Raw genomic sequence first — 25,004 nt, forward strand, 5'->3', positions numbered from 1 at the left:
ATTGCTTACTTAAAGGGCCAGTACAGTGAACTGTAAAAAAATGTTATCATGCAAATAAAAGAGCAGTAACATATTAACCCCTTAACACTGTTAGAACGTTCAATGCCGTCCTAACAGCGCTGGGCTTTAAAACCGTTAGGACGGCATGGAACGTCCTAACTGATCTGGTATCCTGCAGCCTCCTGCACTTCAGAGTGGAAACTCAAGACTGGGGAGGTGCTTAGCATCGTAGGTAGTCCCCCCATGATCCGGTGCCACCCTTGAAATCCTGTGATCGCATCGACGATCACGTGATTTCATTTTTAAAGGAAGTGTTTACATGTTCCGATGTTAAAGTGAAGGTAAACTTTGATGAATGAAAGCCCGTTTTTTTAAAAATACTATTAAAAACAGGGGCACTTTCATTCATCAAAGTTTAGAAGGCAGCCGTTTTGATTAAAAACTTACCTTTGTTTTTTTCACAGCCAGAGCAGCTTCCCCCACCCGGAGATCCTCTCTTCACACGTCATTAATGACTAATCCAGCTTCCTCCAATCACAGCATGGCCTCAGGCAATGACTACCCTGGGGGAAAGCCGTGATTGGAGGAAGCTGGATTCGACTGAAGGTAAACACTTGGGTCAAGAACATGCAGTCATCATCAGGATGATACAAAGAAAAAAATACTTGCTGAAAAGCAAAAAAAGAGCCCAAACAAGATATCAGATTGCAAAAAACTCCAAAACAGAAAGCATGCTCCAGTCAATCCAAGCCGCCAGACGACACATAGGTCTCAAAAAGGGAGAAGCACAGAACCTCAACGAGGCCCACTGCACCCCCGAAAAGGAACAACAATCCTCAAAACCTACTCCCAGCCGGGCTAGCCCAAGCGTTGGCAGGTCTGAAAACAGAGGAACAAAAGAAACCCAACACCAGCTCACAAAAGAGCGGAAGAATGGCATCAACCATTCCAACAGAGCTCAAATAGAACAGAACAACCCAGAGAGCATGCCTCTCTTCAACAAAGGTTAAATCCTCTGTTCCACCTCCTAAATCCAGGAGAATCCCTAAGACAAAGACCACACCTCTGTAAGGAGGAGAACAAGTCCCCCAAGGAAAAAAAGCCCATTAATACAAAGCACCGCCCACAAGACACAAGGACACAGGCTGAACAAGAGATCAATCTCCAACGCAGATGAACTTGGAAGCAATCCCCTTAGAAATTAGCCTGCTAGCACACAGACAAAAGGTGCATTAGCTGCAATGAATACCCTTCAAACCCTACACCTGCAGAACTGCGAAGCCATCAGGTTACTTCAGCAAACTGTCCAAGGGAACCGTTCAATAGGCGTAAGGCAAACCCAATCAGCATCGGCACGCAGAAAGCCTGGCCAACCAAGACCAGGTCAACTAGCCAGACTAAAGGTCATAGCCCAAGTTTCCTGGGAATGGAGAACCCCAACCCACCCTAAGTCTGAAAGTCCAGTACCAACCCGCAACGGGAACCACAACGGAAAAATGCTGAGCGAAAGCCTCAGCAACCAGAAGAACCAGGGCGATGACCGGTCCGAGCCCCCAATTGCTCAAGAACAAACAATATCCCAGAAACTCAAACACTCTGTCTGATATAAAAAACAGACCCACAGGGAGATATCAGTGCAATATCCAGAATATCCTGGATAAAGAGAACACCTCACAAGTCCCGACCCAAGGAAGAGACCACCCCCTGCCGAAGTCCAACACTCCAAAGGAGCTAAGGCATCTCGAACCAAGACACTAGAGCCCATAGGCATTCAAACCGCCACAAGACGTCCAAAGCAAGGGGATACCTAGAGTCCAAAAGGAAAAGTTCCCAGAGCCTCAGAAAGGCCAAACCACCCAAAAAAGCAGCAAGAAGGTGCTAAGCCCCAAATCCTCCCACGTGAGGAAGAACACTCTAGGTCCCAAGAGCATTGGAAGAAAATAGAGTGACGCAGCGGAACTCCACTGACCCAGTCAACCAGCTTGAAGGCGAAATAAGGACTCAAACATCCCTCCGCCTCACGGACTCAAAAGTCTTCTTTAGAAAGTTTAGCTGAAACTTGTAAAATGAAAACAAGAAAACACAAATAAGTGAACACTTAGCGCCTCAACTGGTCCAGCCAGGCAGAACAGGCGCCACGTGTCTGAACAAGCCACGAGACAGAAGAACTGAACCCAAGTAGGACCAGCCTGCAGACAGGGTGATAACTGTCAAGCTGTCTAAATCCTCCCCCAGAGGGGAAGAGAATAACAGACAAACATAGGACTAACGTGTCCCATAACAAACTTCCGTAGAAATAAACAGAGAGGATCGATCCCTGAAAAAGTTACAGAAGGAAACATATAATCAAAAATAAAAAAATATATCCTAACTGGATAAAAGAAAATATAAGGCAACCCGTAGGTTAATGCCCAAGAAGAAACAGGCCTACTCGCAGGACCAGCCAATCGGAAGCCTGATCTTCCAACAAAACTGGGAAGGATCTCAATAAACCGACAATCAGGAGATTACGTCATCCCCTCATGTCTAATGAGGTGAGCTATTCGATGAAGAATATTGCGGATTCCCTTATCTGTTAAGGATAGGGTGCTCTAATAACTCAAAAACATGTCTAAGTAAAAAACGAAGGCACGCTATTCTGTAACGAAAAGCACAACACTCAGGCACAGTTACACCCGCAGGGAACTGTATAGGCCCACCCAAGGTCGGGAGACCCGGTACAATAGGGCACGAGCACAAACTCAAATAAACGTCTGGATTTTGCAGACGCATAATCGGGGGGGGGGACAAGTCGCCTTGCAAGTAGGGATAAACATAATTTTGGTTACCCGCATGTGTAGTAGTAGGGAACTCTGAGGACAGAACCCCCAGAGGCAGATGGTTCAGAAGACCCTTAATTCCCCGACCCCGAGGAACAAGGCGCTCTAATACGGCATATCAAACATAACTGATTAACCTGTGTCAATGCCAATTTGCATTCTTCACAAGTCGAAGAATCTGAAATTTGAACAGTCTCAGCATCAGAATCCTCCATAACTGGATAGAGAAGATAATATGGACTATAAGAAAAAAAAATCTAAACGGCACCTGACACCCCCAATGGCTAAGCCACTCACCACCTCCTAAGAACCAGACACTAGCAGACCAGAATTTTTCAGTTGCCACGCGGTCAGGAATGTGGAAATGGAGAACCGGATAGTAAACACGCCCAGTCCAAAAAAACATAATTTATGCTTACCTGATAAATTTATTTCTCTTGTAGTGTATCCAGTCCACGGATCATCCATTACTTGTGGGATATTCTCCTTCCCAACAGGAAGTTGCAAGAGGATCACCCACAGTAGAGCTGCTATATAGCTCCTCCCCTCACTGCCATATCCAGTCATTCGACTGGAACAAGACGAGAAAGGAGAAACCATAGGGTGCAGTGGTGACTGTAGTTTAATTAAAATTTAGACCGGCCTTAAAAGGACAGGGCGGGCCGTGGACTGGATACACTACAAGAGAAATAAATTTATCAGGTAAGCATAAATTATGTTTTCTCTTGTTAAGTGTATCCAGTCCACGGATCCATTACTTGTGGGATACCAATACCAAAGCTAAAGTACACGGATGATGGGAGGGACAAGGCAGGAACTTAAACGGAAGGAACCACTGCCTGTGGAACCTTTCTCCCAAAAACAGCCTCCGAAGAAGCAAAAGTGTCAAATTTGTAAAATTTTGAAAAGGTGTGAAGCGAAGACCAAGTCGCAGCCTTGCAAATCTGTTCAACAGAGGCCTCATTTTTAAATGCCCAGGTGGAAGCCACAGCTCTAGTAGAATGAGCTGTAATCCTTTCAGGGGGCTGCTGTCCAGCAGTCTCATAGGCTAAGCGTATTATGCTCCGAAGCCAAAAGGAGAGAGAGGTTGCCGAAGCTTTTTGACCTCTCCTCTGTCCAGAGTAAACGACAAACAGGGCAGATGTTTGACGAAAATCTTTAGTAGCCTGTAAGTAAAACTTCAAGGCACGGACTACATCCAGATTATGCAAAAGACGTTCCTTCTTTGAAGAAGGATTAGGACACAATGATGGAACAACAATCTCTTGATTGATATTCCTGTTAGAAACCACCTTAGGTAAAAACCCAGGTTTGGTACGCAGAACTACCTTGTCTGAATGAAAAATCAGATAAGGAGAATCACAATGTAAGGCAGATAACTCAGAGACTCTTAGAGCCGAGGAAATAGCCATCAAAAACCGAACTTTCCAAGATAAAAGTTTAATATCAATGGAATGAAGGGGTTCAAACGGAACTCCCTGAAGAACTTTAAGAACCAAGTTTAAGCTCCACGGGGGAGCAACAGTTTTAAACACAGGCTTAATCCTAACCAAAGCCTGACAAAATGCCTAGACGTCTGGAACTTCTGCCAGACGCTTGTGCAAAAGAATAGACAGAGCAGAGATCTGTCCTTTTAAAGAACTAGCTGATAAGCCTTTGTCCAAACCCTCTTGGAGAAAGGACAATATTCTAGGAATCCTAACCTTACTCCATGAGTAACTCTTGGATTCACACCAATAAAGATATTTACGCCATATCTTATGGTAGATTTTCCTGGTGACAGGCTTCCGAGCCTGTATTAAGGTATCAATGACTGACTCGGAGAAGCCACGCCTTGATAGAATCAAGCGTTCAATCTCCATGCAGTCAGTCTCAGAGAAATTAGATTTGGATGATTGAAAAGACCTTGTATTAGAAGGTCCTGCCTCAGAGGCAGAGTCCATGGTGGAAGAGATGACATGTCCACTAGGTCTGCATACCAGGTCCTGCGTGGCCACGCAGGCGCTATCAGAATCACCGATGCTCTCTCCTGTTTGATTTTGGCAATCAGTCGAGGGAGCAGAGGAAACGGTGGAAACACATAGGCCAGGTTGAAGAACCAAGGAGCTGCTAGAGCATCTATCAGCGTTGCTCCCGGGTCCCTGGACCTGGATCCGTAACAAGGAAGCTTGGCGTTCTGGCGAGACGCCATGAGATCCAGTTCTGGTTTGCCCCAACGATGGACCAGTTGAGCAAACACCTCCGGATGGAGTTCCCACTCCCCCGGATAAAAAGTCTGACGACTTAGAAAATCCGCCTCCCAGTTCTCTACGCCTGGGATGTGGATCGCTGACAGGTGGCAAGAGTGAGACTCTGCCCAGCGAATTATCTTTGAAACTTCTAACATCGCTAGGGAACTCCTGGTTCCCCCTTGATGGTTGATGTAAGCAGCAGTCGTGATGTTGTCTGACTGAAATCTGATGAACCTCAGTGTTGCTAACTGAGGCCAAGCTAGAAGAGCATTGAATATTGCTCTTAACTCCAGAATATTTATTGGGAGGAGTTTCTCCTCCTGAGTCCACGATCCCTGAGCCTTCAGGGAGTTCCAGACTGCGCCCCAACCTAGAAGGCTGGCATCTGTTGTTACAATCGTCCAATCTGGCCTGCGAAAGGTCATACCCTTGGACAGATGGACCCGAGAAAGCCACCAGAGAAGAGAATCTCTGGTCTCTTGATCCAGATTTAGTAGAGGGGACAAATCTGTCCATTGCCGCTACCATTAAGCCGATTACTTCCATGCACTGAGCCACTGACGGGCGTGGAATGGAATGAAGGACACGGCAAGCATTTAGAAGTTTTGATAACCTGGACTCCGTCAGGTAAATTTTCATCTCTACAGAATCTATAAGAGTCCCTAGGAAGGAGACTCTTGTGAGTGGTGATAGAGAACTCTTTTCCACATTCACTTTCCACCCATGCGACCTCAGAAATGCCAGAACTATCTCTGTATGAGACTTGGCGATTTGAAAGCTTGACGCCTGTATCAGGATGTCGTCTAGATACGGATCCACCGCTATGCCTCGCGGTCTTAGAACCGCCAGAAGTGAGCCCAGAACCTTTGTAAAAATTCTCAGGGCAGTGGCCAACCCGAAGGGAAGAGCTACAAATTGGTAATGCCTGTCTAGAAAGGCAAACCTTAGGAACCGATGATGATCTTTGTGAATCGGTATGTGAAGGTAGGCATCCTTTAAGTCCACTGTGGTCATGTACTGACCCTCTTGGATCATGGGTAGGATGGTCCGAATAGTTTCCATTTTGAATGATGGAACTCTGAGGAATTTGTTTAAGATCTTTAGATCCAAGATTGGTCTGAAGGTTCCCTCTTTCTTGGGAACCACAAACAGATTTGAATAAAACCCCTGTCCTTGTTCCGTCCGCGGAACTGGATGGATCACTCCCATTACTAGGAGGTCTTGCACACAGCTTAGGAATGCCTCTTTCTTTATCTGGTTTGCTGATAACCTTGAAAGATGAAATCTCCCTTGTGGAGGAGAAGCTTTGAAGTCCAGAAGATATCCCTGAGATATGATCTCCAACGCCCAGGGATCCTGAACATCTCTTGCCCACGCCTGGGCGAAGAGAGAAAGTCTGCCCCCCACTAGATCCGTTTCCGGATAGGGGGCCGTTCCTTCATGCTGTCTTGGGGGCAGCAGCAAGCTTTCTGGCCTGCTTGCCCTTGTTCCAGGACTGGTTAGGTTTCCAGGCCTGTCTGGAATGAGCAACAGTTCCCTCTTGTTTTGAAGCGGAGGAAGTTGATGCTGCTCCTGCCTTGAAATTTCGAAAGGCACGAAAATTAGTCTGTTTGGCCTTTGATTTGGCCCTGTCCTGAGGAAGGGTATGACCCTTGCCTCCAGTAATGTCAGCAATAATTTCCTTCAAGCCAGGCCCGAATAAGGTCTGCCCCTTGAAAGGAATGTTGAGTAATTTAGACTTTGAAGTCACTTTGATTGAAGAAATAAACTAAGTATAAAACACCACAGTCCTCTTACGACCTCCATCTTAGTTGAGAGTTGCAAGAGAATGACTGGATATGGCAGTGAGGGGAGGAGCTATATAGCAGCTCTGCTGTGGGTGATCCTCTTGCAACTTCCTGTTGGGAAGGAGAATATCCCACAAGTAATGGATGATCCGTGGACTGGATACACTTAACAAGAGAAAAGCGCGCCCAACTATAAGGTCGCGTCACTTTCAAAGGCCTTTATGTTATTAAGCCAAGAGCCCAATTAACACTACACATAAGCAGATTGACTCATATAACAAACATGATTAAAAAAAAAAACCCTGTTTAATAATCCCCCTCAGGAGATATTAACCCTCGATTCCAAGATACCAAAGGAGCCTCACTCAGGCCCTATATTTATACTTAATAAGACCCGCAAGATAGCACCTTACATGAAACAAATAAGTTACAGTACATTCTGATGAAGTAAAATGAAACGATCTTACCGGAATCTACGCCATGGAACAGGAACATGGCCCTTCAAGTGTGATGAATAGTAGCAGCGCCTCTGCCATGGACTTGAGAGAAAAAAGCAGGCAGCGAAGCGAATTTCAACAACGCTGATTGCTTGTGGAGCTGTTAATATGAGTCCGGATGGTTTCGCAGAAAGACTCTCCCTGCATCTCCGGACTCTAACTTTCATCCAGGCCCTCACTGAGAGACTGTCAGGATTACTTAAAACTCCCGTCCCATGTCAAAGAGTACTACCCTCCATAAGAGACAAAACAAACTTCTGACACTTCTCTGCCAATCGCCTGGGACGAAAGGCAAAGAATGACTGGGGGATGAGGGGAGTGGGAGGAGTATTTAAGCCTTTGGCTGGGGTGTCTTTGCCGCCTCCTGGTGGCCAGGTTCTTATTTCCCAAAAGTAATGAATGCAGCTGTGGACACTTTCCATTTATGAAGAAAGCTTTTTAGTTTCAGGCATACTGCATTTAGTAATATATTTTGGGACCTTTCTGAGACTTGTGAAATTGTTATTATTTAAAGGGTTTAAAGTAATAATACAGAAAAAGAAAGCAATATTTTTATAGTAGTTTATTTTTTTGACAAATCATCCCCTTAAACTGGTGCCCAGTGATAAGCAAAGGTCGAAAACAATTCTCACCCTAGGAGTACTAGCAGCATGTCTGAGCGTGTCATATTCCTCCAATTTATAGAAGGAGTATAACATTCTAAAATAAACTCACTATGCATTGAATAAAGTAGCTACTTTGAACTTTAATGGTGATGACACAACCCTGTTTCAGGAAATGCTTTACCCAAATAATCTTCCTGTGTAATCAGCACAAATTGGTGATATTAGAATATAAAGAGTAAAGAAGAAGAAAAAAAAAAAAAAGAAAAAAAAAAAAAAAAAAAAGGAATTTCTTACGCTTCTAACTCTTGTTTCATTTTGGCAAATTCATCCTTTGTCATAGAGCCTTCCCCTTCTCCTAGCTTTTGCATTTTTTCTCGTGGTCCATCAAAGTCAGGTTTTGCAGGTGCTGGTGGGATCTGTTAAAAATACAAAAAAAAAAAAGGAGTGGATTTAACAAGGCTTCACCATTTTGTTTAAAATCTAGCAGAAGACATTTTTAGTGACCAAAAAATCAGCACAGTCTGGCTGCCAAAAGGAGGCACAGCAACAGGAATAATTTTGGATAAAAGAGCAAAGTGACTCTGCATACCATATAACGGGTTCCTTCCGAGGAACCAAGCTAGAGCAAATTTCTGGGCTCAATGGCCCATCCACTAGGAACAACTGGCACCCGGTTATATTCAGCTTTGGTATAGAATATTACAATTTCTTTTACACTGTTCCCATTAGCTTTCATTATAATGCAATAAATGCAATTCATAATAAGCATGGTGCTACATATCCAAAATTGATATCAGGGCAGGGCCAAATTGGGCAGCCGGGATACTGGGAAAAATCCCTGTGGGCCGCCGGTCGGCAGCTCAGCTGGGCTGGCTCAGCTGCTGCAGAGACTGTCTGAGACTGAGAGCAACACATTTTTGATGCGGGCGGCTGATTGATTTTTTTTTGTGCCCTGATCAGTGCGGCTGTTGGGCCGCCACTAGTTCCCTTTGCTCCGCCCACCATGCTGTGAGTCATTCTATCATCTGGCTTTAGTCAAGCGCACAGCTGCACGTGTGAGTGAGGTGGTGTCAGCATGGTCGCTGGGAGCGAGTGCAGAGCTGAACAGCTATGTCAGTGAGATGGCCGCGGGACACTGGTCAGGAGGAGGATATCGGATCCTTGCTTCTGCATCATCTCTCAGTGAAGCAAGTCAGTGAGTGCTGTGACTAATATGATCCGAAGCTGAGATAGTGCAGCAGGGGAGTGTGGCGGCCATCACAGCAGCAGCAGCCAGCCAGGTACAGACTTCGCTGGCCAGATGACTGTGTCACTGTTGTAATACAAGGGGACTTAGGGAAGGTAGCAAGCAGGGACACTGGGAGAGTGGTGGGCCAGGCTGCCGGTCACGATGCTCTGGCCGGCGGCTCACTAGTTGCACTGTCAGTTCTAAGTTCCTATTCTCACACCCAAGGTGGAATAATTCATGTAAAATTAAAAAAAGACTCATGTGGTGTGTGTATGTTTTGTGCCTGCATGTGGTGCGTGTCGGTTTGTATGTGTGTGTCTGTATGCAAGTGTATATAGTGTGTATGCATGTGTTTGTTGTGTGTCTGCAAGTATTTCATTTGTGTATAAACTGCCTGCTTAACTCAAAAAAAAAAAAATTATTTTTTATCTCTCTCTCTCTATATATATATATATATATATATATATATATATATATATATATATATATATATATATATATATATATATATATATATATATATATACATACATATATATATATATACATACATATATATATATATATATATATATATATATATATATATATACACACACACGAGTTGAAGGGAAAACCAGCTAGAGCATAGTTGGCTGGCTTGGCAAGGGGCGTGACTATGTTGGAGGGGGCGTGACTAGGTTGGAGGGGGCGGGGGCGGCCGGTCTATACAAATTTCCAGGGCTGGTCTGATTTCCCAGTCCGGCCCTGTATCAGGGCCATTTTTTTCCAATATATATACAAATATAAACACATAATATATACACACACAGGAAAAATGAAAAAATTGTGAAAATATGCATGGAAGACAATTAACTGCATTTGTACTTGTTCTATTGAAACTTTATTATGCTTAGCCCAAAGTGAAACCACAGAACTAGTGGAATTTTCATCATAAAAAGGTGGATATATCTTCCTGACCAAATGTCTCTAAAATAATAGAGGGTATCCAATAGACCTGTACATTAGGATCCTTCATTAGGATCCAAATGCAGAAGGTGGCGCCAACTCGCGGCCTTCGGCTCTTTTCATAACAATAAATCTGGCCCAAAAAAGAGCCAAAGGCCACAAGTGGCCGCCTTCTTCAGCATTCAGATCCTAACAAAGGATCCATATGAGCACGTCTAGTATACAATTAGCCAAACAATGAAAAGTGAGCAGATAAGTATTATTTGGACGTAACTATAGATATTGAGAAAACTGATTAAAGGGACATGAAACTTAAATGTTTCTATCATGATTCAAAAAGGAGCATACAATTTTACAAAAAACTTTCCAATTTACTTCTATCGTGAAATTTGCTTCATTCTCTTGGTATCTATTGTTTAAGGAGCAGCAATGCACAAGAGGAACATATGTGCAGCCACCAATCAGCAACTTGCTCTCAGTAGTGCACTGCTGCTCCTGAGCCTACCAAGATACATTTTTCAACAAAGGATACCAAGAGAACAAATCGCATTAGATAATAGACGTCAATTGGAAAGTTGTTTAATATAACATGCTCTATCTGAACCATAACAAGAAAAATGTTTGTTTTCATATCCTTTTAAAAGTTATGACCACACGCTTATCAAATAGCGCTTTCTAATTCTGAGATTTAAGACAGAATGTGAAACTACAAATTCAGAACTACAGTGAGAGCACAGAAAATCATCTAAGGTACAAAAAAAAAGTGTAGTTCAAAAAGTATAAGTGGGAATTAAATAAGTATCCGCATGCTTAAAAATATTCGCAATAAAAAAAGTTATAAACTACTTTATTTAAGAACTTCTAATTTGACAGAATCAGGGGGTAACAGGTAAAATCATCTGTATAAGCAGTTTCATGTGTTGGTAATACAATGAACCAAACCCTTAGACAGAAGCATTTGAGAAGCCCACCCTGGTCAGGTTGGAGCCAGAAGAATTGAGATCAGATCAATCAGATCTCTTGAATCAACTGGGGAACCAAAGAAAATGAAGAAGAAGAAAAAATAAACACCCAAAGAGCCACTGTTGCATCAGAGAAGCCCAGCTTCTGGAAAAATACTTTGATGCACTGTCATTTTTTTGAGTTGTCTGGGGACTTACAAAATCTGTTTCTTGGTTAAGGTGACCTGTAAATGGTTCTTCCTGAGATTGAGTTTTGGTCATCTGAAAATCTGAGCAACAAATGAAATGGCAGATGTGCTCCTCAATGATGGCTGACTTACGCCACAGTCATTATATTGCTGGACTGATTCCTCACTTGACAATGGAAGCAAAAGGAGACTCAAGTCTTCAGAGAAAGAAATACATCTATGAGTTGAACAAACATAATTTATACTTACCTGATTCATTTATTTCATGTTGGGGAGAGTCCATGATCCATTACTCCTGGGAATTACTCTTCTCTACCACTAGGAGGAGGAAAAGATTTGCAACCCCCTCTCATCTCACATATATATCTCAGTATAATGTATAGCCAAGCAAAGTGAGGTAAGAAAAAGTAATAAGAGTCAAAAAATGAGCGGGGGGGGGGGGGGGGGAATGTGCTACAGAAAAAAATAATCCAAAACAAACAAAAAGGGTTGGGTCTCGTAGACTCTCACCACAAAATTAATTTTATCAGGTAAGCATAAATTATGTTTTCTTTCACACAGGTGGTGAGAGTCCAGCCGGACAGATAGGTCAGCATGCTAAGGCACTGTGGCTGAGCTCTGTAGCAACCCAAGGGTTGCAGGTTTGATCCCCGGCGAGGTCCACTCCGCCTTTCATTCTTCCAAGGTTGATAAAATGAGCAGCACCTTGCGACCCTTACGGGTGATTAGCCACGCTTTACAAGTACCCAATACAATACATCCATTACTCCTGGGTTCTAATACCCAAGCTGTCGAGTCCACGAGTAATAACATGAAGGAAGGGATTTTAAAAACATATTTTTTTCACCGAGAAATTAAATCCACAACATATTTTTTTTCAAATGCACTTAAAAATTGGCTTGATTATGGGTTTAATACGGACCAGAGCCTGAACAAAAAACAATATCAGGAAGATTAGCAATCTTCCTGTGGAAGAAAACTGAAGGATCAGAAATATGCCCCTTCAGACAACTGGCAAATAGGCCCTTATCTAGACCATTGTTCCCTCTGTATGGCCCAGCAGTGAAACAGTTAATAAGGGAACTACACCTTGCAGTCTGTATTTTGCAGTGTTTGCGAATTGCTCTAATTAACTGTTTCACTGCTGGGCCACACACGAAACTGGCCTTCCAGACCATCCTGTAAGAACTGCAAAATCCAAGGAATTCTGAAAGAATGCCAGGAAAAAGCCATGATCTACACACCAAGAAATAAAAGCCTTCCAGACTTTGTTAGAAATAATCCTAGTTACAGGCTTACAAACCTGAATAAAGGTTTCAATAATAGAATCAGAGAAAGCCCTATGTCTAAGGACTAAATGTTCAGTTTCTATGACATTAAGTTCAGAGACTTGAGAGCTGGATGGAAAAAAAATGGACCTTAAGACAGAAGAGGCCAAAGAGAGCAGCTAAACATCTCAACCAGATCTGCATACCAAATCCTGCAAGGCCAAGCTGGGGCAACCAGGTTTACTGAAGACTTCTCTAGGTGCTAGGGAATTGTGAGTTCCCCGTGATGGTTGACATAAGCTACTGCTGTGACAGTGTCTGCCTGAAAAACGGAGATGAGACTCTTTTCAAAATGAGCCAAGCTTGAAGAGCCCTGAAAATTGCAAGGAATTCTAGAACATTTATTGGTTACCTGGCCTCCTAAGGATCCTAAACTCCCTGTGCGTTCAGAGACCCCCAAACAGCTACCAAGCCAGAGATTTGCATCTGTAGTGATCACAGTCCAGGTAGAATGAGCAAAAAAAGCCTCCTGAATAATAAACTGATGATTCAAAAAAGGAAATTTATGCTTACCTGATAAATTGATTTCTTCTACGATACGAAGAGTCCACGGATTTCATCCTTACTTGTGGGATATTAACCTCCTGCTGACAGAAAGTGGCAAAGAGCACCACAGCAGAGCTGTATATATAGCCCCTCCCTTCCCTCCACCTCCAGTCATTCGACCAAAGTTAGGAAGAGAAAGGAAAAGCCAAAAGGTGCAGAGGTGACTGAAGTTTAACTAAAATAAAAAAATATACCTGTCTTAAAAAATAACAGGGTGGGCCGTGGACTCGTCGTATCGTAGAAGAAATCAATTTGTCAGGTAAGCATAAATTTCCTTTTCTTCTACAAGATACGACGAGTCCACGGATTTTACAGGACACTGATGAAAGGGAGGGACAAGACAGGGACCTAAACGGAAGGCACCACTGCTTGAAGAACCTTTCTCCCAAAAACAGCCTCAGAAGAAGCAAAAGTATCAAATTTGGAAAATTTGGAAAAAGTATGAAGAGACGACCAAGTTGCAGCCTTGCAAATCTGTTCAACTGAAGCATCATTTTTAAATGCCCATGAGGAAGCCACAGCCCTGGTGGAATGAGCCGGAATTCTTTCAGGAGGCTGCTGTCCAGCAGTCTCATACGCTAAACGGATGATACTCTTCAACCAAAAAGAAATAGAGGTAGCCGTAGCTTTCTGACCCCTACGCTTTCCTGAAAAAACAATGAATAATGAAGATGATTGACGGAAATCCTTAGTTGCCTGCAAGCAAAACTTCAGGGCACGGACCACATCCAGGTTATGCAACATACGCTCCTTCTTAGAAGAAGGGTTAGGACATAATGAAGGAAACACAATTTCCTGATTAATATTCTTATTAGAAATAACCTTAGGAAGGAAACCAGGTTTGGTACGCAAAACCACCTTATCAGAATGGAAGATAAGGCGAATCACATTGTAACGCTGAAAGCTCAGAAACTCTACGAGCAGAAGAAATAGCAACCAAAAACAAAACTTTCCAAGATAACAACTTAATATCTATGGAATGCATGGGTTCAAACGGAACCCCTTGAAGAACATTAAGAACTAAATTCAAACTCCAGGGTGGAGCAATTGGTCTAAACACAGGCTTAATTATGGTTAAAGCCTGAACGTCTGGAATATCTGCCAAACGTTTATGTAGCAAAATTGACAAAGCAGAGATTTGTCCCTTTAAGGAACTCGCTGAAAGCCCTTTCTCCAATCCTTCCTGGAGAAAAGACAGAATTCTGGGAATCCTAACCTTACTCCATGAGTAGCCCTTGGATTCACACCAAAAAAGATATTTATGCCATATCTTATGATAGATCTTTCTAGTGACAGGCTTACGTGCCCGAATCAAAGTATCAATGACCGCATCAGAAAATCCCCGCTTAGATAAGATCAAGCGTTCAATCTCCAAGCAGTCAGCTGCAGAGAAACTAGATTTGGATGTTGGAAAGGACCCTGAATGAGAAGGTCCTGTCTCATCGGGAGCTTCCACGGAGGCAGAGAGGACATGTCCACTAGGTCTGCATACCGAGTCCTGCATGGCCACGCAGGTGCGATTAAAATTACTGAAGCCCTCTCCTGCTTGATCCGAGCAATCACCCAGGGAAGGAGAGGAAATGGTGGAAACACATAAGCTAGGTTGAACGACCAAGGCACTGCCAAGGCATCTATTAGTTCGGCCTGAGGATCCCTCGACCTGGATCCGTATCTTGGGAGCTTGGCATTCTGTCAAGACGCCATCAGATCCAATTCTGGTCTGCCCCAGCGGAGGATCAGTGAGGCAAAGACCTCTGGATGGAGTTCCCACTCCCCCGGATGAAAAGCCTGTCGGCTTAAAAAGTCTGCTTCCCAGTTGTCCACTCCTGGGATGTAGATTGCTGACAGATAACAAGAGTGGGTCTCCGCCCATCGAATTATCTTGGATACTTCTTTCATCGCTAAGGAACTCCTCGTTCCTCCCTGATGATTGATGTAAGCCACAGTCGTGATGTTGTCCGACTGGAATCTGATCAATTTGGCCGAAGCCAACTGAGGCCACTCCTGAAGCGCATTGAATATTGCTCTCAACTCCAGAATATTGATTGGAAGTAGAGACTCCACCTGAGTCCATACACCCTGAGCCTTCAGGGAATTCCAGACTGCACCCCAGCCTAATAGACTGGCGTCCGTTGTCACTCTTACCCACGAGGGTCTGCGGAAACACGTCCCTTGGGACAGATGATCTGGCGACAACCACCAAAGAAGAGAGTCTCTGGTCTCCTGGTCCAGATTTATCTGAGGAGATAAATTTGCATAATCCCCATTCCACTGTCCGAGCATGCACAGTTGCAGTGGTCTGAGATGAAAGCGAGCAAACGGAATTATATCCATTGCCGCCACCATCAATCCGATTACCTCCATGCACTGAGCCACTGATGGCCGAGGATTGGACTGAAGGGCTCGGCACGTATTTAGAATCTTTGATTTTCTGACCTCCATCAGAAAAATCTTCATGGATATAGAATCTATTAGAGTTCCCAAGAAGGGAATCTTTGTCTGCGGAATTAGTTCACTTTTTTCTAGATTCACCTTCCATCCGTGAGTTCTAAGAAAGGACAACACTGTGTCTGTATGAGACCTTGTCAGATAAGACGCCTGGATCAGAATACCGTCCAGATAAGGCACTGCTGCAATGCCCAGTGGCCTGAGAATCGCCAGAAGGGACACTAGAACCTTTGTGAAGATCCTGGGTGCAGTGGCTAACCCGAAGGGCAGAGCCACGAACTGAAAATGTTTGTCCATGAAGGCAATCCTTAGGTACTGATGATGATCCTTGTGGATAGGGATATGAAGGTATGCATCCTTTAAGTCCACAGTAGTCATAAATTGACCCTCCTGGATCATTGCACAGAACAATGAGAGAAAATAAAACCTCACAGAAGCCCTGCACTAGCTTTCAAATATGCCGATAGAAAAAACAGGAGTTAGAACTCCAGTCACCCTGCCACAGCTCTGCTGCGGCTCCTACCTGGCTCCGGATGAGAACCAGACTTGACCCCCTGATCTAGCAGCACTCTATACTGAAGTGAAAAGCTGCACCGGGAATGATATCCGTCACCGGCCTAATACAACTACGCAATGGCGCTACAGAAGCGCGCAAATGAGGCCTCGCCCATCATGGGCGTCTACAACCAACCGTAACTCACACAAGACTGCCCAAAATAAATCCCCAGCGTCAGCCATCATAAGAATTAACACCACACGATATACCCAATTGCTGTATAAATGTCTTTTTTTTTTTTTTTTTAAAAACAAACACCTTTTAAAAACAAAACATTTTTCATCAGAGTATTAAAGTCCCAGTGCCCTAGGCCAAAATCTGCCTTACTGTCTGGGAATAAATAATTATGATGATAGAGCCAGTTAAATCAGAGTTCCTGCTAAAAAAAAACTGAAATAAACTGCACCTACCTTCATGCTGAGTAACAGCATGATGATACTCACACAGTGTCCAGGAGGTCCACCATCTCCTTCAGAGGTCCTGTGGATGAGAAAACAAGGTCTTAGGCAAAATCACTAAGTCCATCTCCAGACAACACCAAAAGGGGAGGCATAGTGAAGTAAAACTCCACCAGTTCCTCACAATTGGTCCTTCAGAAGTTGCCCAGAATAAAAATAGTACACACAGGCACCATTTAAAATAATAAACACTTGATTGAAGAATCTAAACTAACACCTCACTTTACCTCTTCCTATCACTAACACAGGCAAAGAGAATGACTGGGGGTGGAGGGAAGGGATGAGCTATATATACAGCTCTGCTGTGGTGCTTTTTGCCACTTCCTGTCAGCAGGAGGTTAATATCCCACAAATAAGGATGAAATCCGTGGACTCGTCGTATCTTGTAGAAGAAAATATCCTTTGAGACAGTCAAGTATAATATCTGCACTATTGACGCAGTATACAAAGCTGAAGAAGCCTCATGTGAAAATGTGCAAAGGGAATTGCATCTGAAGCTGCAATCATGAGACCTAGGACTTCCATACAGAGAGGAACCAAGGGAAAAGAGAGAGACTGAAGGTTCAGACAAGCTGACACAAATTTTAACCTTCTTTGCTCTGTTAGAGAAAGAGTCATGGAGGCTGAATCTATTTGAAAACACCAAAAAATTACTTTTGCTTGAGGAACCAAAACCAAAATTGATCCTCTAACCATGCTGTTGAAGAAACAAGAAGAGACGGTTGGTGTGAGATTCTGCTAAAGCCTAAAGCTTGAACCAAGATGTTGTCCAGGTATGGAAACACAGCAATACCCCGAGACCTGATCACAGACAAGAGGGCACCCATATACTTTGTGAATATTCTTGGAGCTATAGCCAGACCAAAAAGGTAGAGCAACAAACTGAAAAAGTCTGTCCAGAAAGGCAAACCTCAGAAACTGGAACATGAAGGTAAACATTCTATCCAATCTATTGTGGACATAAACTGACCTTGCTGAACAAAAGTCCGAATAGCTTCCATTTTGAAAGATGGAATCCTTACAAACTTGTTTTTAGCTTTCAGATAGAGAAATGGTCTGAAAGTACCTTCCTTCTATGGAACAATGAAAATATTTTAATAAAACCCCATCCCCTGTTCCTGCAAAGAGGCTTAATCTGCCCCCTACCAGAACTTCTGGATAAGGGGCCAAATCATCATGCAGTTTTGGTAGCAGAAAATAGATATCTTACCCTGCTTCGTCTTGTTCTAATTAGCACTAGAGCTCTCCAGACTGAACCAGAGGTGCCTTGCTTCTGAGCAGAGGAGTCAACCTTTTGTTCTTTATTTTGAAGGAAAGGAACGAAACCGATTAGAAGCTTTAGATTTTCCTATAGACTTTTGTCCTGAGGAAGAAAACAAATTTATATAAGAACTTACCTGATAAATTAATTTATTTCATGGTGGCGAGAGTCCACGAGCTGTTACGTATGGAATATACATTCCTACCAGGATGCGGCAAAGTTTCCCAAACCTCAAAAGCATATAGAACTCCCTACCTCAGTTTAACGAATAGCCAAGTGGTGAGGTTTTTAAAAGGAGTAAAAGACAATAATGAGAAACAAAGGGGGGGGAGGATGTGCTTTAAACAAAAAATTAACCCAAAATGGGTGGGGGCCTCGTGGACTCTCGCCACCATGAAATAAATTAATTTATCAGGTAAGTTCTTACATAAATTATGTTTTTTCATATAGGTGGCGAGAGTCCATGAGCTGTCACATATGGGATATAATACCCAAGATGTGGAAGTCCACAAGTAACAAGAAAAGGAGGAATAAAATAGAAACAGCTTTTTTCACTGAGAAATTTAATCTAAAATATAAGCACAATTATCAACCAGACAACTGTCTGAAGGACCTTTTTGCCTCGTCAGAAGAAGCTTTTGGTAGAAACACCAAAATGGTAAAATCTAGTAAAGGTATACAGAGAAAACCAAGTGGCCGCTTTGCAAATTTGATCAACTGAAGCCTCATTCTTGAAAGCCCAAGATGTGGCAAACGATCTAGTAGAATGAGCTGTAATTCTTTGAGGCGGAGGCTGACCGCCCCCAAATTAGCCTCTTGGTTGAAACTTGTGATTCACAAAGCATGAGAAAATTCCAAAGGAAAAGTAGTATGTTTAGCCAGAGTGGAAATGGCCCCATACACCTTGGGGACTGTTGACCACAAATCAATGTTAGAAGCAGGTAAAGAATATACATTTTTAAACCTTGCAGGAGTAGTAAATTATTTACCTGGCTTAGACTATTCCCTAGAAAACAGAATTTATGCTTACCTGATAAAATTACTTTCTCTTGTGATGTATCGAGTCAACGGATTCATCCTTTACTTGTGGGATATTCTCCTTCCCAACAGGAAGTGGCAAAGAGAGCACACAGCAGAGCTGTCCATATAGCTCCCCCTCTAGCTCCACCCCCCAGTCATTCGACCGAAGGTTAGGAAGAAAAAGGAGAAACCATAGGGAGCAGTGGTGACTGTAGTTTAAACAAAAAAACTACCTGACTTAATAGCCAGGGCGGGCCGTGGACTCGATACATCACAAGAGAAAGTAATTTATCAGGTAAGCATAAATTCTGTTTTCTCTTGTAAGATGTATCGAGTCCACGGATTCATCCTTTACTTGTGGGATACCAATACCAAAGCTTTAGGACACGGATGAAGGGAGGGAACAAGACATGTACCTTAAACGGAAGGCACCACTGCTTGTAAAACCTTTCTCCCAAAAATAGCCTCCGAAGAAGCAAAAGTATTGAATTTGTAAAATTTGGAAAAAGTATGCAGCGAAGACCAAGTCGCTGCACTACAAATCTGTTCAACAGAAGGCTCATTTTTAAAAGCCCATGTGGAAGCCACTGCTCTGGTAGAATGAGCAGTAATTGTTTCGGGAGGCTGCTGGCCAGCAGGCCAAACGGATGATGCTTTTCAGCCAAAAGGAAAGAGAGGTAGCAGTCGCCTTCTGACCTCTCCTTTTACCAGAATAGATACCAAACAATGAAGTTGTCTGAAATCCTTAGTTGCTTGTAAAAAGAACTTTAAAGCACGAACCACATCAAGATTGTGTAACAGACGTTCCTTCTTCGAAGAAGGATTAGGACACAGAGAAGGAACAACAATTTCCTGGTTAATATTCTTATTAGACACAACCTTAGGAAGAAAACCGGGTTTGGTACGCAAAACTACCTTATCTGCATGGAAAACCAGGTAAGGTGAATCACACTGTAAAGCAGATAACTCTGAAACTCTTCGAGCAGAAGAGATAGCTACCAAAAACAAAACTTTCCAAGATAAAAGCTTAATATCTATGGAATGTAAAGGTTCAAACGGAACCCCTTGCAGAACTGAAAGAACTAAATTCAGACTCCATGGCGGAGCCACAGGTCTATAAACAGGATTGATTCTGACTAAAGCCTGACTAAACGCTTGAACGTCTGGTACCTCTGCCAGACGTTTGTGTAAAAGAATAGACAAAGCAGATATCTGTCCTTTTAAGGAACTAGCTGATAATCCTTTCTCCAATCCTTCTTGGAGAAAGGACAATATCCTGGGAATCCTAATCTTACTCCATGAGTAACCCTTGGATTCGCACCAAAAAAGATATTTCCGCCAAATCTTATAGTAGATTTTCCTGGTGACAGGCTTCCTAGCCTGAATCAGGGTATCAATAACCGACTCAGAGAAACCACGCTTTGAAAGAATTAGGCGTTCAATCTCCAAGCAGTCAGACGCAGAGAAATTAGATTTGGATGTTTGAAAGGACCTTGTATTAGAAGGTCCTGCCTCATTGGTAGTGTCCATGGTGGAACAGATGACATGTCCACTAGGTCTGCATACCAGGTCCTGCGTGGCCACGCAGGCGCTATTAGAATCACTGAAGCCCTCTCCTGCTTGATTCTGGCAACCAGACGAGGGAGGAGAGGAAATGGTTGAAAAACATAGGCCAGATTGAAGGACCAAGGCGCTGCTAGAGCATCTATCAGCACCGCCTGGGGATCCCGGGATCTGGACCCGTAAAGAGGAAGCTTGGTGTTCTGACGGGACGCCATCAGATCCAATTCTGGAGTGCCCCATAGCTGAGTCAGCAGGGCAAATACCTCCGGGTGGAGTTCCCACTCCCCCGGGTGAAAAGTCTGACGACTTAGAAAATCCACCTCCCAGTTGTCTACTCCTGGGATGTGAATTGCTGAGAGATGGCAAGAGTGATCCTCCGCCCACCTGATTATTTTTGTTACTTCCATCATTGCTAGGGAACTCCTTGTTCCCCCTTGATGATTGACGTAAGCTACAGTCGTGATGTTGTCCGACTGAAACCTGATGAATTTGGCCGCAGCTAGCTGAGGCCATGCCTGGAGCGCGTTGAATATCGCCCTCAGTTACAGAATGTTTATCGGGAGAAGAGCTTCTTCCCGAGACCATAAGCCCTGAGCTTTCAGGGAGTCCTAGACTGCACCCTAGCCCAACAGACTGGCGTCGGTCGTTACGATGACCCACTCTGGTCTGCGGAAACACATTCCCTGAGACAGGTGATCCTGAGACCACCACCAGAGAAGAGAATCTCTGGTCCCCTGGTCCAGCTGTATTTGAGGAGACAAATCTGCATAATCCCCATTCCACTGTTTGAGCATGCATAGTTGCAGTGGTCTGAGGTGTATCCGTGCAAAAGGGACTATGTCCATTGCCGCTACCATTAGCCCGATTGTCTCCATGCACTGAGCTACAGATGGCCGAGGAAGGGAATGAAGGGCTCGGCAAGTGGTTAAGAGTTTTAACTTTCTGACCTCCGTCAGAAATATTTTCATTTCTACCGAGTCTATTAGAGTTCCTAGGAAGGAAACTCTTGTGAGGGGGGAGAGAGAGAACTCTTTTTGATGTTCACCTTCCACCTGTGAGACCTCAGAAAGGCCAATACAATTTCCGTGTGAGACTTGGCTCTTTGGAAAGTCGACGCTTGAATTAAGATGTCGTCTAGATAAGCTTAGAGCCGGCAAAGAGAATGACTGGGGGGTGGAGCTAGAGGGGGAGCTATATGGACAGCTCTGCTGTGTGCTCTCTTTGCCACTTCCTGTTGGGAAGGAGAATATCCCACAAGGATGAATCCGTGGACTCGAAACATCTTACAAGAGAAATCATGTCAAACGGCATCAGGAATATGGAAAACCTAAGGGAAATTAACAACAGTCTTAAAAACTTAATTTTAACGTTTACAAGGCTAATTATCAGACACTTTATAATCTTTAAAGCCCTAAAGTAATTAAGAATACGAATATGTTCAACTTTAGACAGAAAAGAGGAAATATCAGGTTCAACATCAGTTTAAGATTACTCATCACTAGAGCAAACTTAAAGGAACACTGTACCCAAAAATTTTCTTTCGTGATTCAGATAGAGCATGACATTTTAAGCAACTTTCTAATTTACTCCTATTATCAAATTTTCTTCATTCTCTTGGTATCTTTATTTGAAATGCAAGAATGTAAGTTTAGATGCCGGCCCATTTTTGGTGAACAACATGGGTTGTCCTTGCTGATTGGTGGATAAATTCATCCACCAATAAAAAAGTGCTGTCCAGAGTACTGAAACCAAAAAAAAAGCTTAGATGCCTTCTTTTTCAAATAATGATAGCAAGAGAACGAAGAAAAATTGATAATAGGAGTAAATTAGAAAGTTGCTTAAAATTGCATGCTCTTCCTGAATTACAAAAGTAAAAATTTGGGTTCAGTGTCCCTTTAACAATCTGAAGACATAACAGTATCCCTGGTTTCAGGGCTCATAGAACTTGTAGAAGGTAAAATCTAATAATGGTAGAAAGGTGTTCAGTGGACTCAGCTTCTTGGTTTGATTTAGAGACAAAATAAAACGGCCCCATTATAGCATATGGCAAAGCCTTAACCCCCTTAAAAAAAGCTCTTGAGGAATGGACATTTTCCCCCCCTTCTAAGTAACTTTTTAAATAAACTCACAGGTACAATTCACACTAACCTGAACTGCAAAACAAAGTAGAAGACAGTAAAGTGACAGTATACACCAATTTTTATATAACTGTATGTAATATATACTACTATAAAGAATATTATGCACAGATACTGATCTAAAAATTCAGTATAAAACCTTAAAAAAAAAAAAAAAAAAAACTTACTTAGAAGCTCCAAGTTTAGCACTGTTGATTAGATAAACAGGAACACACAGGGAAAGTGGCTAAATTGCAGACACCCCCCTCCCCTGCATATGATAAAAACAGATTATACAAACAGAAGCCAGCAGTAGACTGGAAAAGCGCGTCTACTTCTGACACTGAGGGGCTTGGTTAGGAGTCTGAAAATCTGCACAACGTTATTAAAAAATAAGCAAAACTATACATTGTTACAAAAACTCTCACAACTGGGCTATATAAATGGATCATCTACAAAACATTTATGAAACGAAAAAATTGGTGTATAATGGCCCTTTAAAATTACATCTGAAAGAATTAACGCATGCTGAAAAACATAGCAGCTCTAAGGAATATAGCACGCCAAAAACCCGATATGCGCATAGCTGAAGACAAACATGCGATAACCCAACGTGCGTAAATCAGCCGGCGTGCAAAAGAACTATAGAAATACTAAACAGACTAGCGCAACCGCAATGTGGGTAATCCTAGAAGCCGACATGTGAAATACAAACTAAGTGCACAAAACAGCAAGGGGATAGAGTGAAGGATTCTGTCCCAGAGTTATATCACACACACACATACATACACACACATACTTATATTATTTATTTAATGCAACCTCAGAGGTTGTAATCTCAACAATTAAAATTATGAGGAGGCGAAAAGTGAGTTTAAAATCCTCCACTAAATACAAAATGTAGAGAAAATAACTCATTGTGTAAACTATTTACAAATCTAGACAAGTCAGAAGACTTGCTTTTCCCACAGAAACTCTCCGATTACACTGTTTCCAAAGCAGCAAAGGATTCTGGGTAAGATATGCAAATGAGGTTCACGACTCACCTTTTTACTTTTAGCCTGCTTTTTAAGGCAGACTTCCCTTCTTTACGCCATAGCATTGCCGCAAAACAGCTGTCCTGGGATTGGTCTGAATCATTGTACTAACCCTAGCTAAGTGTAAAAGCTGTGTAATGCGGCGATGCTATGGCGTAAAGGGAAGTCTGCCTTAAAAAGCAAGCTAAAAGTAAAAAGGTGAGTCATTGTGAACCTCATTTGCATATCTTAGCCAGAATCCTTTGCTGCATTGGAAACTGTGTAATCAGAGAGTTTCTGTGGGAAAAGCAAGTCTTCTGATTTGTCTAGATTTGTAAATAGTTTACAAAATGAGTTATTTTCTCTACATTTTGTATTTAGTGGAGGATTTTAAACTCACTTTTCACCTCCCCATAATTTTAATTGTTGTATTTCCCCCAGAAATTAACTTTACCAAGCAGTGATTCAACCTACTCACAGCTGATGAGTGGCAAAAACCACAAAACAGCTGTCCTGGGATTGGTCTGAATCATTGTACTAACCCTAGCTAAGCGTAAAAGCTGTGTAATGCGGCAATGCTATGGCGTAAAGAGAAGTCTGCCTTAAAAAGCAGGCTAAAACTAAAAAGGTGAGTCATTGTGAACCTCTTTTGCATATCTTAGCCAGAATCCTTTGCTGCATTGGAAACAGTGTAATCGGAGAGTTTCTGTGGGAAAAGCAAGTCTTCTGACTTGTCTAGATTTGTAAATAGTTTACACAATGAGTTATTTTCTCTACATTTATATATATATATATATATATATATATATATACACACACACATCTATATATATATATATATATATATATATATATTTATTAGCAAATACATATACAAACTAAAAAAGTGCCCATAACATAGCTATAGAGTGTCTAACATGTTAAATAAATTATACTTACCAATAGACACTCGTCCACTAGCAAACAAGCAGCAGACAGCCAAACCAGTACTGAAACATATCAGCAGAGGTTTTGAAATAGGAGTATATTGTAGATCCATAAAGAGACACAAAAGAAAAGTCCCTGCGATCAAATATGGAAAGTTAATGAAAAAGAATCACAAATCATACCCCATATACATACCTTTGACAAGCACTGTCAAAAACCGGGCCTCAATATAGACTGAAAACCAGTCTCTCTAAAGAATCAAATGCACATCTTCATTCTTCAACCACCTCCAGCGGAGAAAAAGTAAAGACTGAGGTACGTGTGAGGGGTTTTATAGGGCTCTTGGTGTTTGCAAATCATTGCCTCCTACTAGTGGTAGGGTAATGGATTGTGGACTCTCACCACCTGTATGAAAGAAACATTTTTGGGAAAGAAAATTCCTGTGGTGATTCTGTACAGCACCCTAATCCAAAAATATAGTGTTTGTATAAATCACAGA

At 42.6% G+C, this 25,004-nt stretch overlaps 1 protein-coding gene across 1 annotated transcript in view; it reads right to left on the reverse strand.

Annotated features, from left to right (window-relative positions):
• Positions 1-25,004, reverse strand: part of SNX5 (sorting nexin 5) — a 256,667-nt gene that overhangs the window by 152,480 nt on the left and 79,183 nt on the right. The window contains exon 4 of the mRNA XM_053711986.1: positions 8,234-8,355. Within this exon, the coding sequence (XP_053567961.1) occupies positions 8,234-8,355 (122 nt within the window). The remainder of the gene's footprint in view (positions 1-8,233; positions 8,356-25,004) is intronic.

The sequence above is a fragment of the Bombina bombina genome, chromosome 4 (assembly GCF_027579735.1).
Source record: "Bombina bombina isolate aBomBom1 chromosome 4, aBomBom1.pri, whole genome shotgun sequence".
Classification (NCBI taxonomy): domain Eukaryota; kingdom Metazoa; phylum Chordata; class Amphibia; order Anura; family Bombinatoridae; genus Bombina; species Bombina bombina.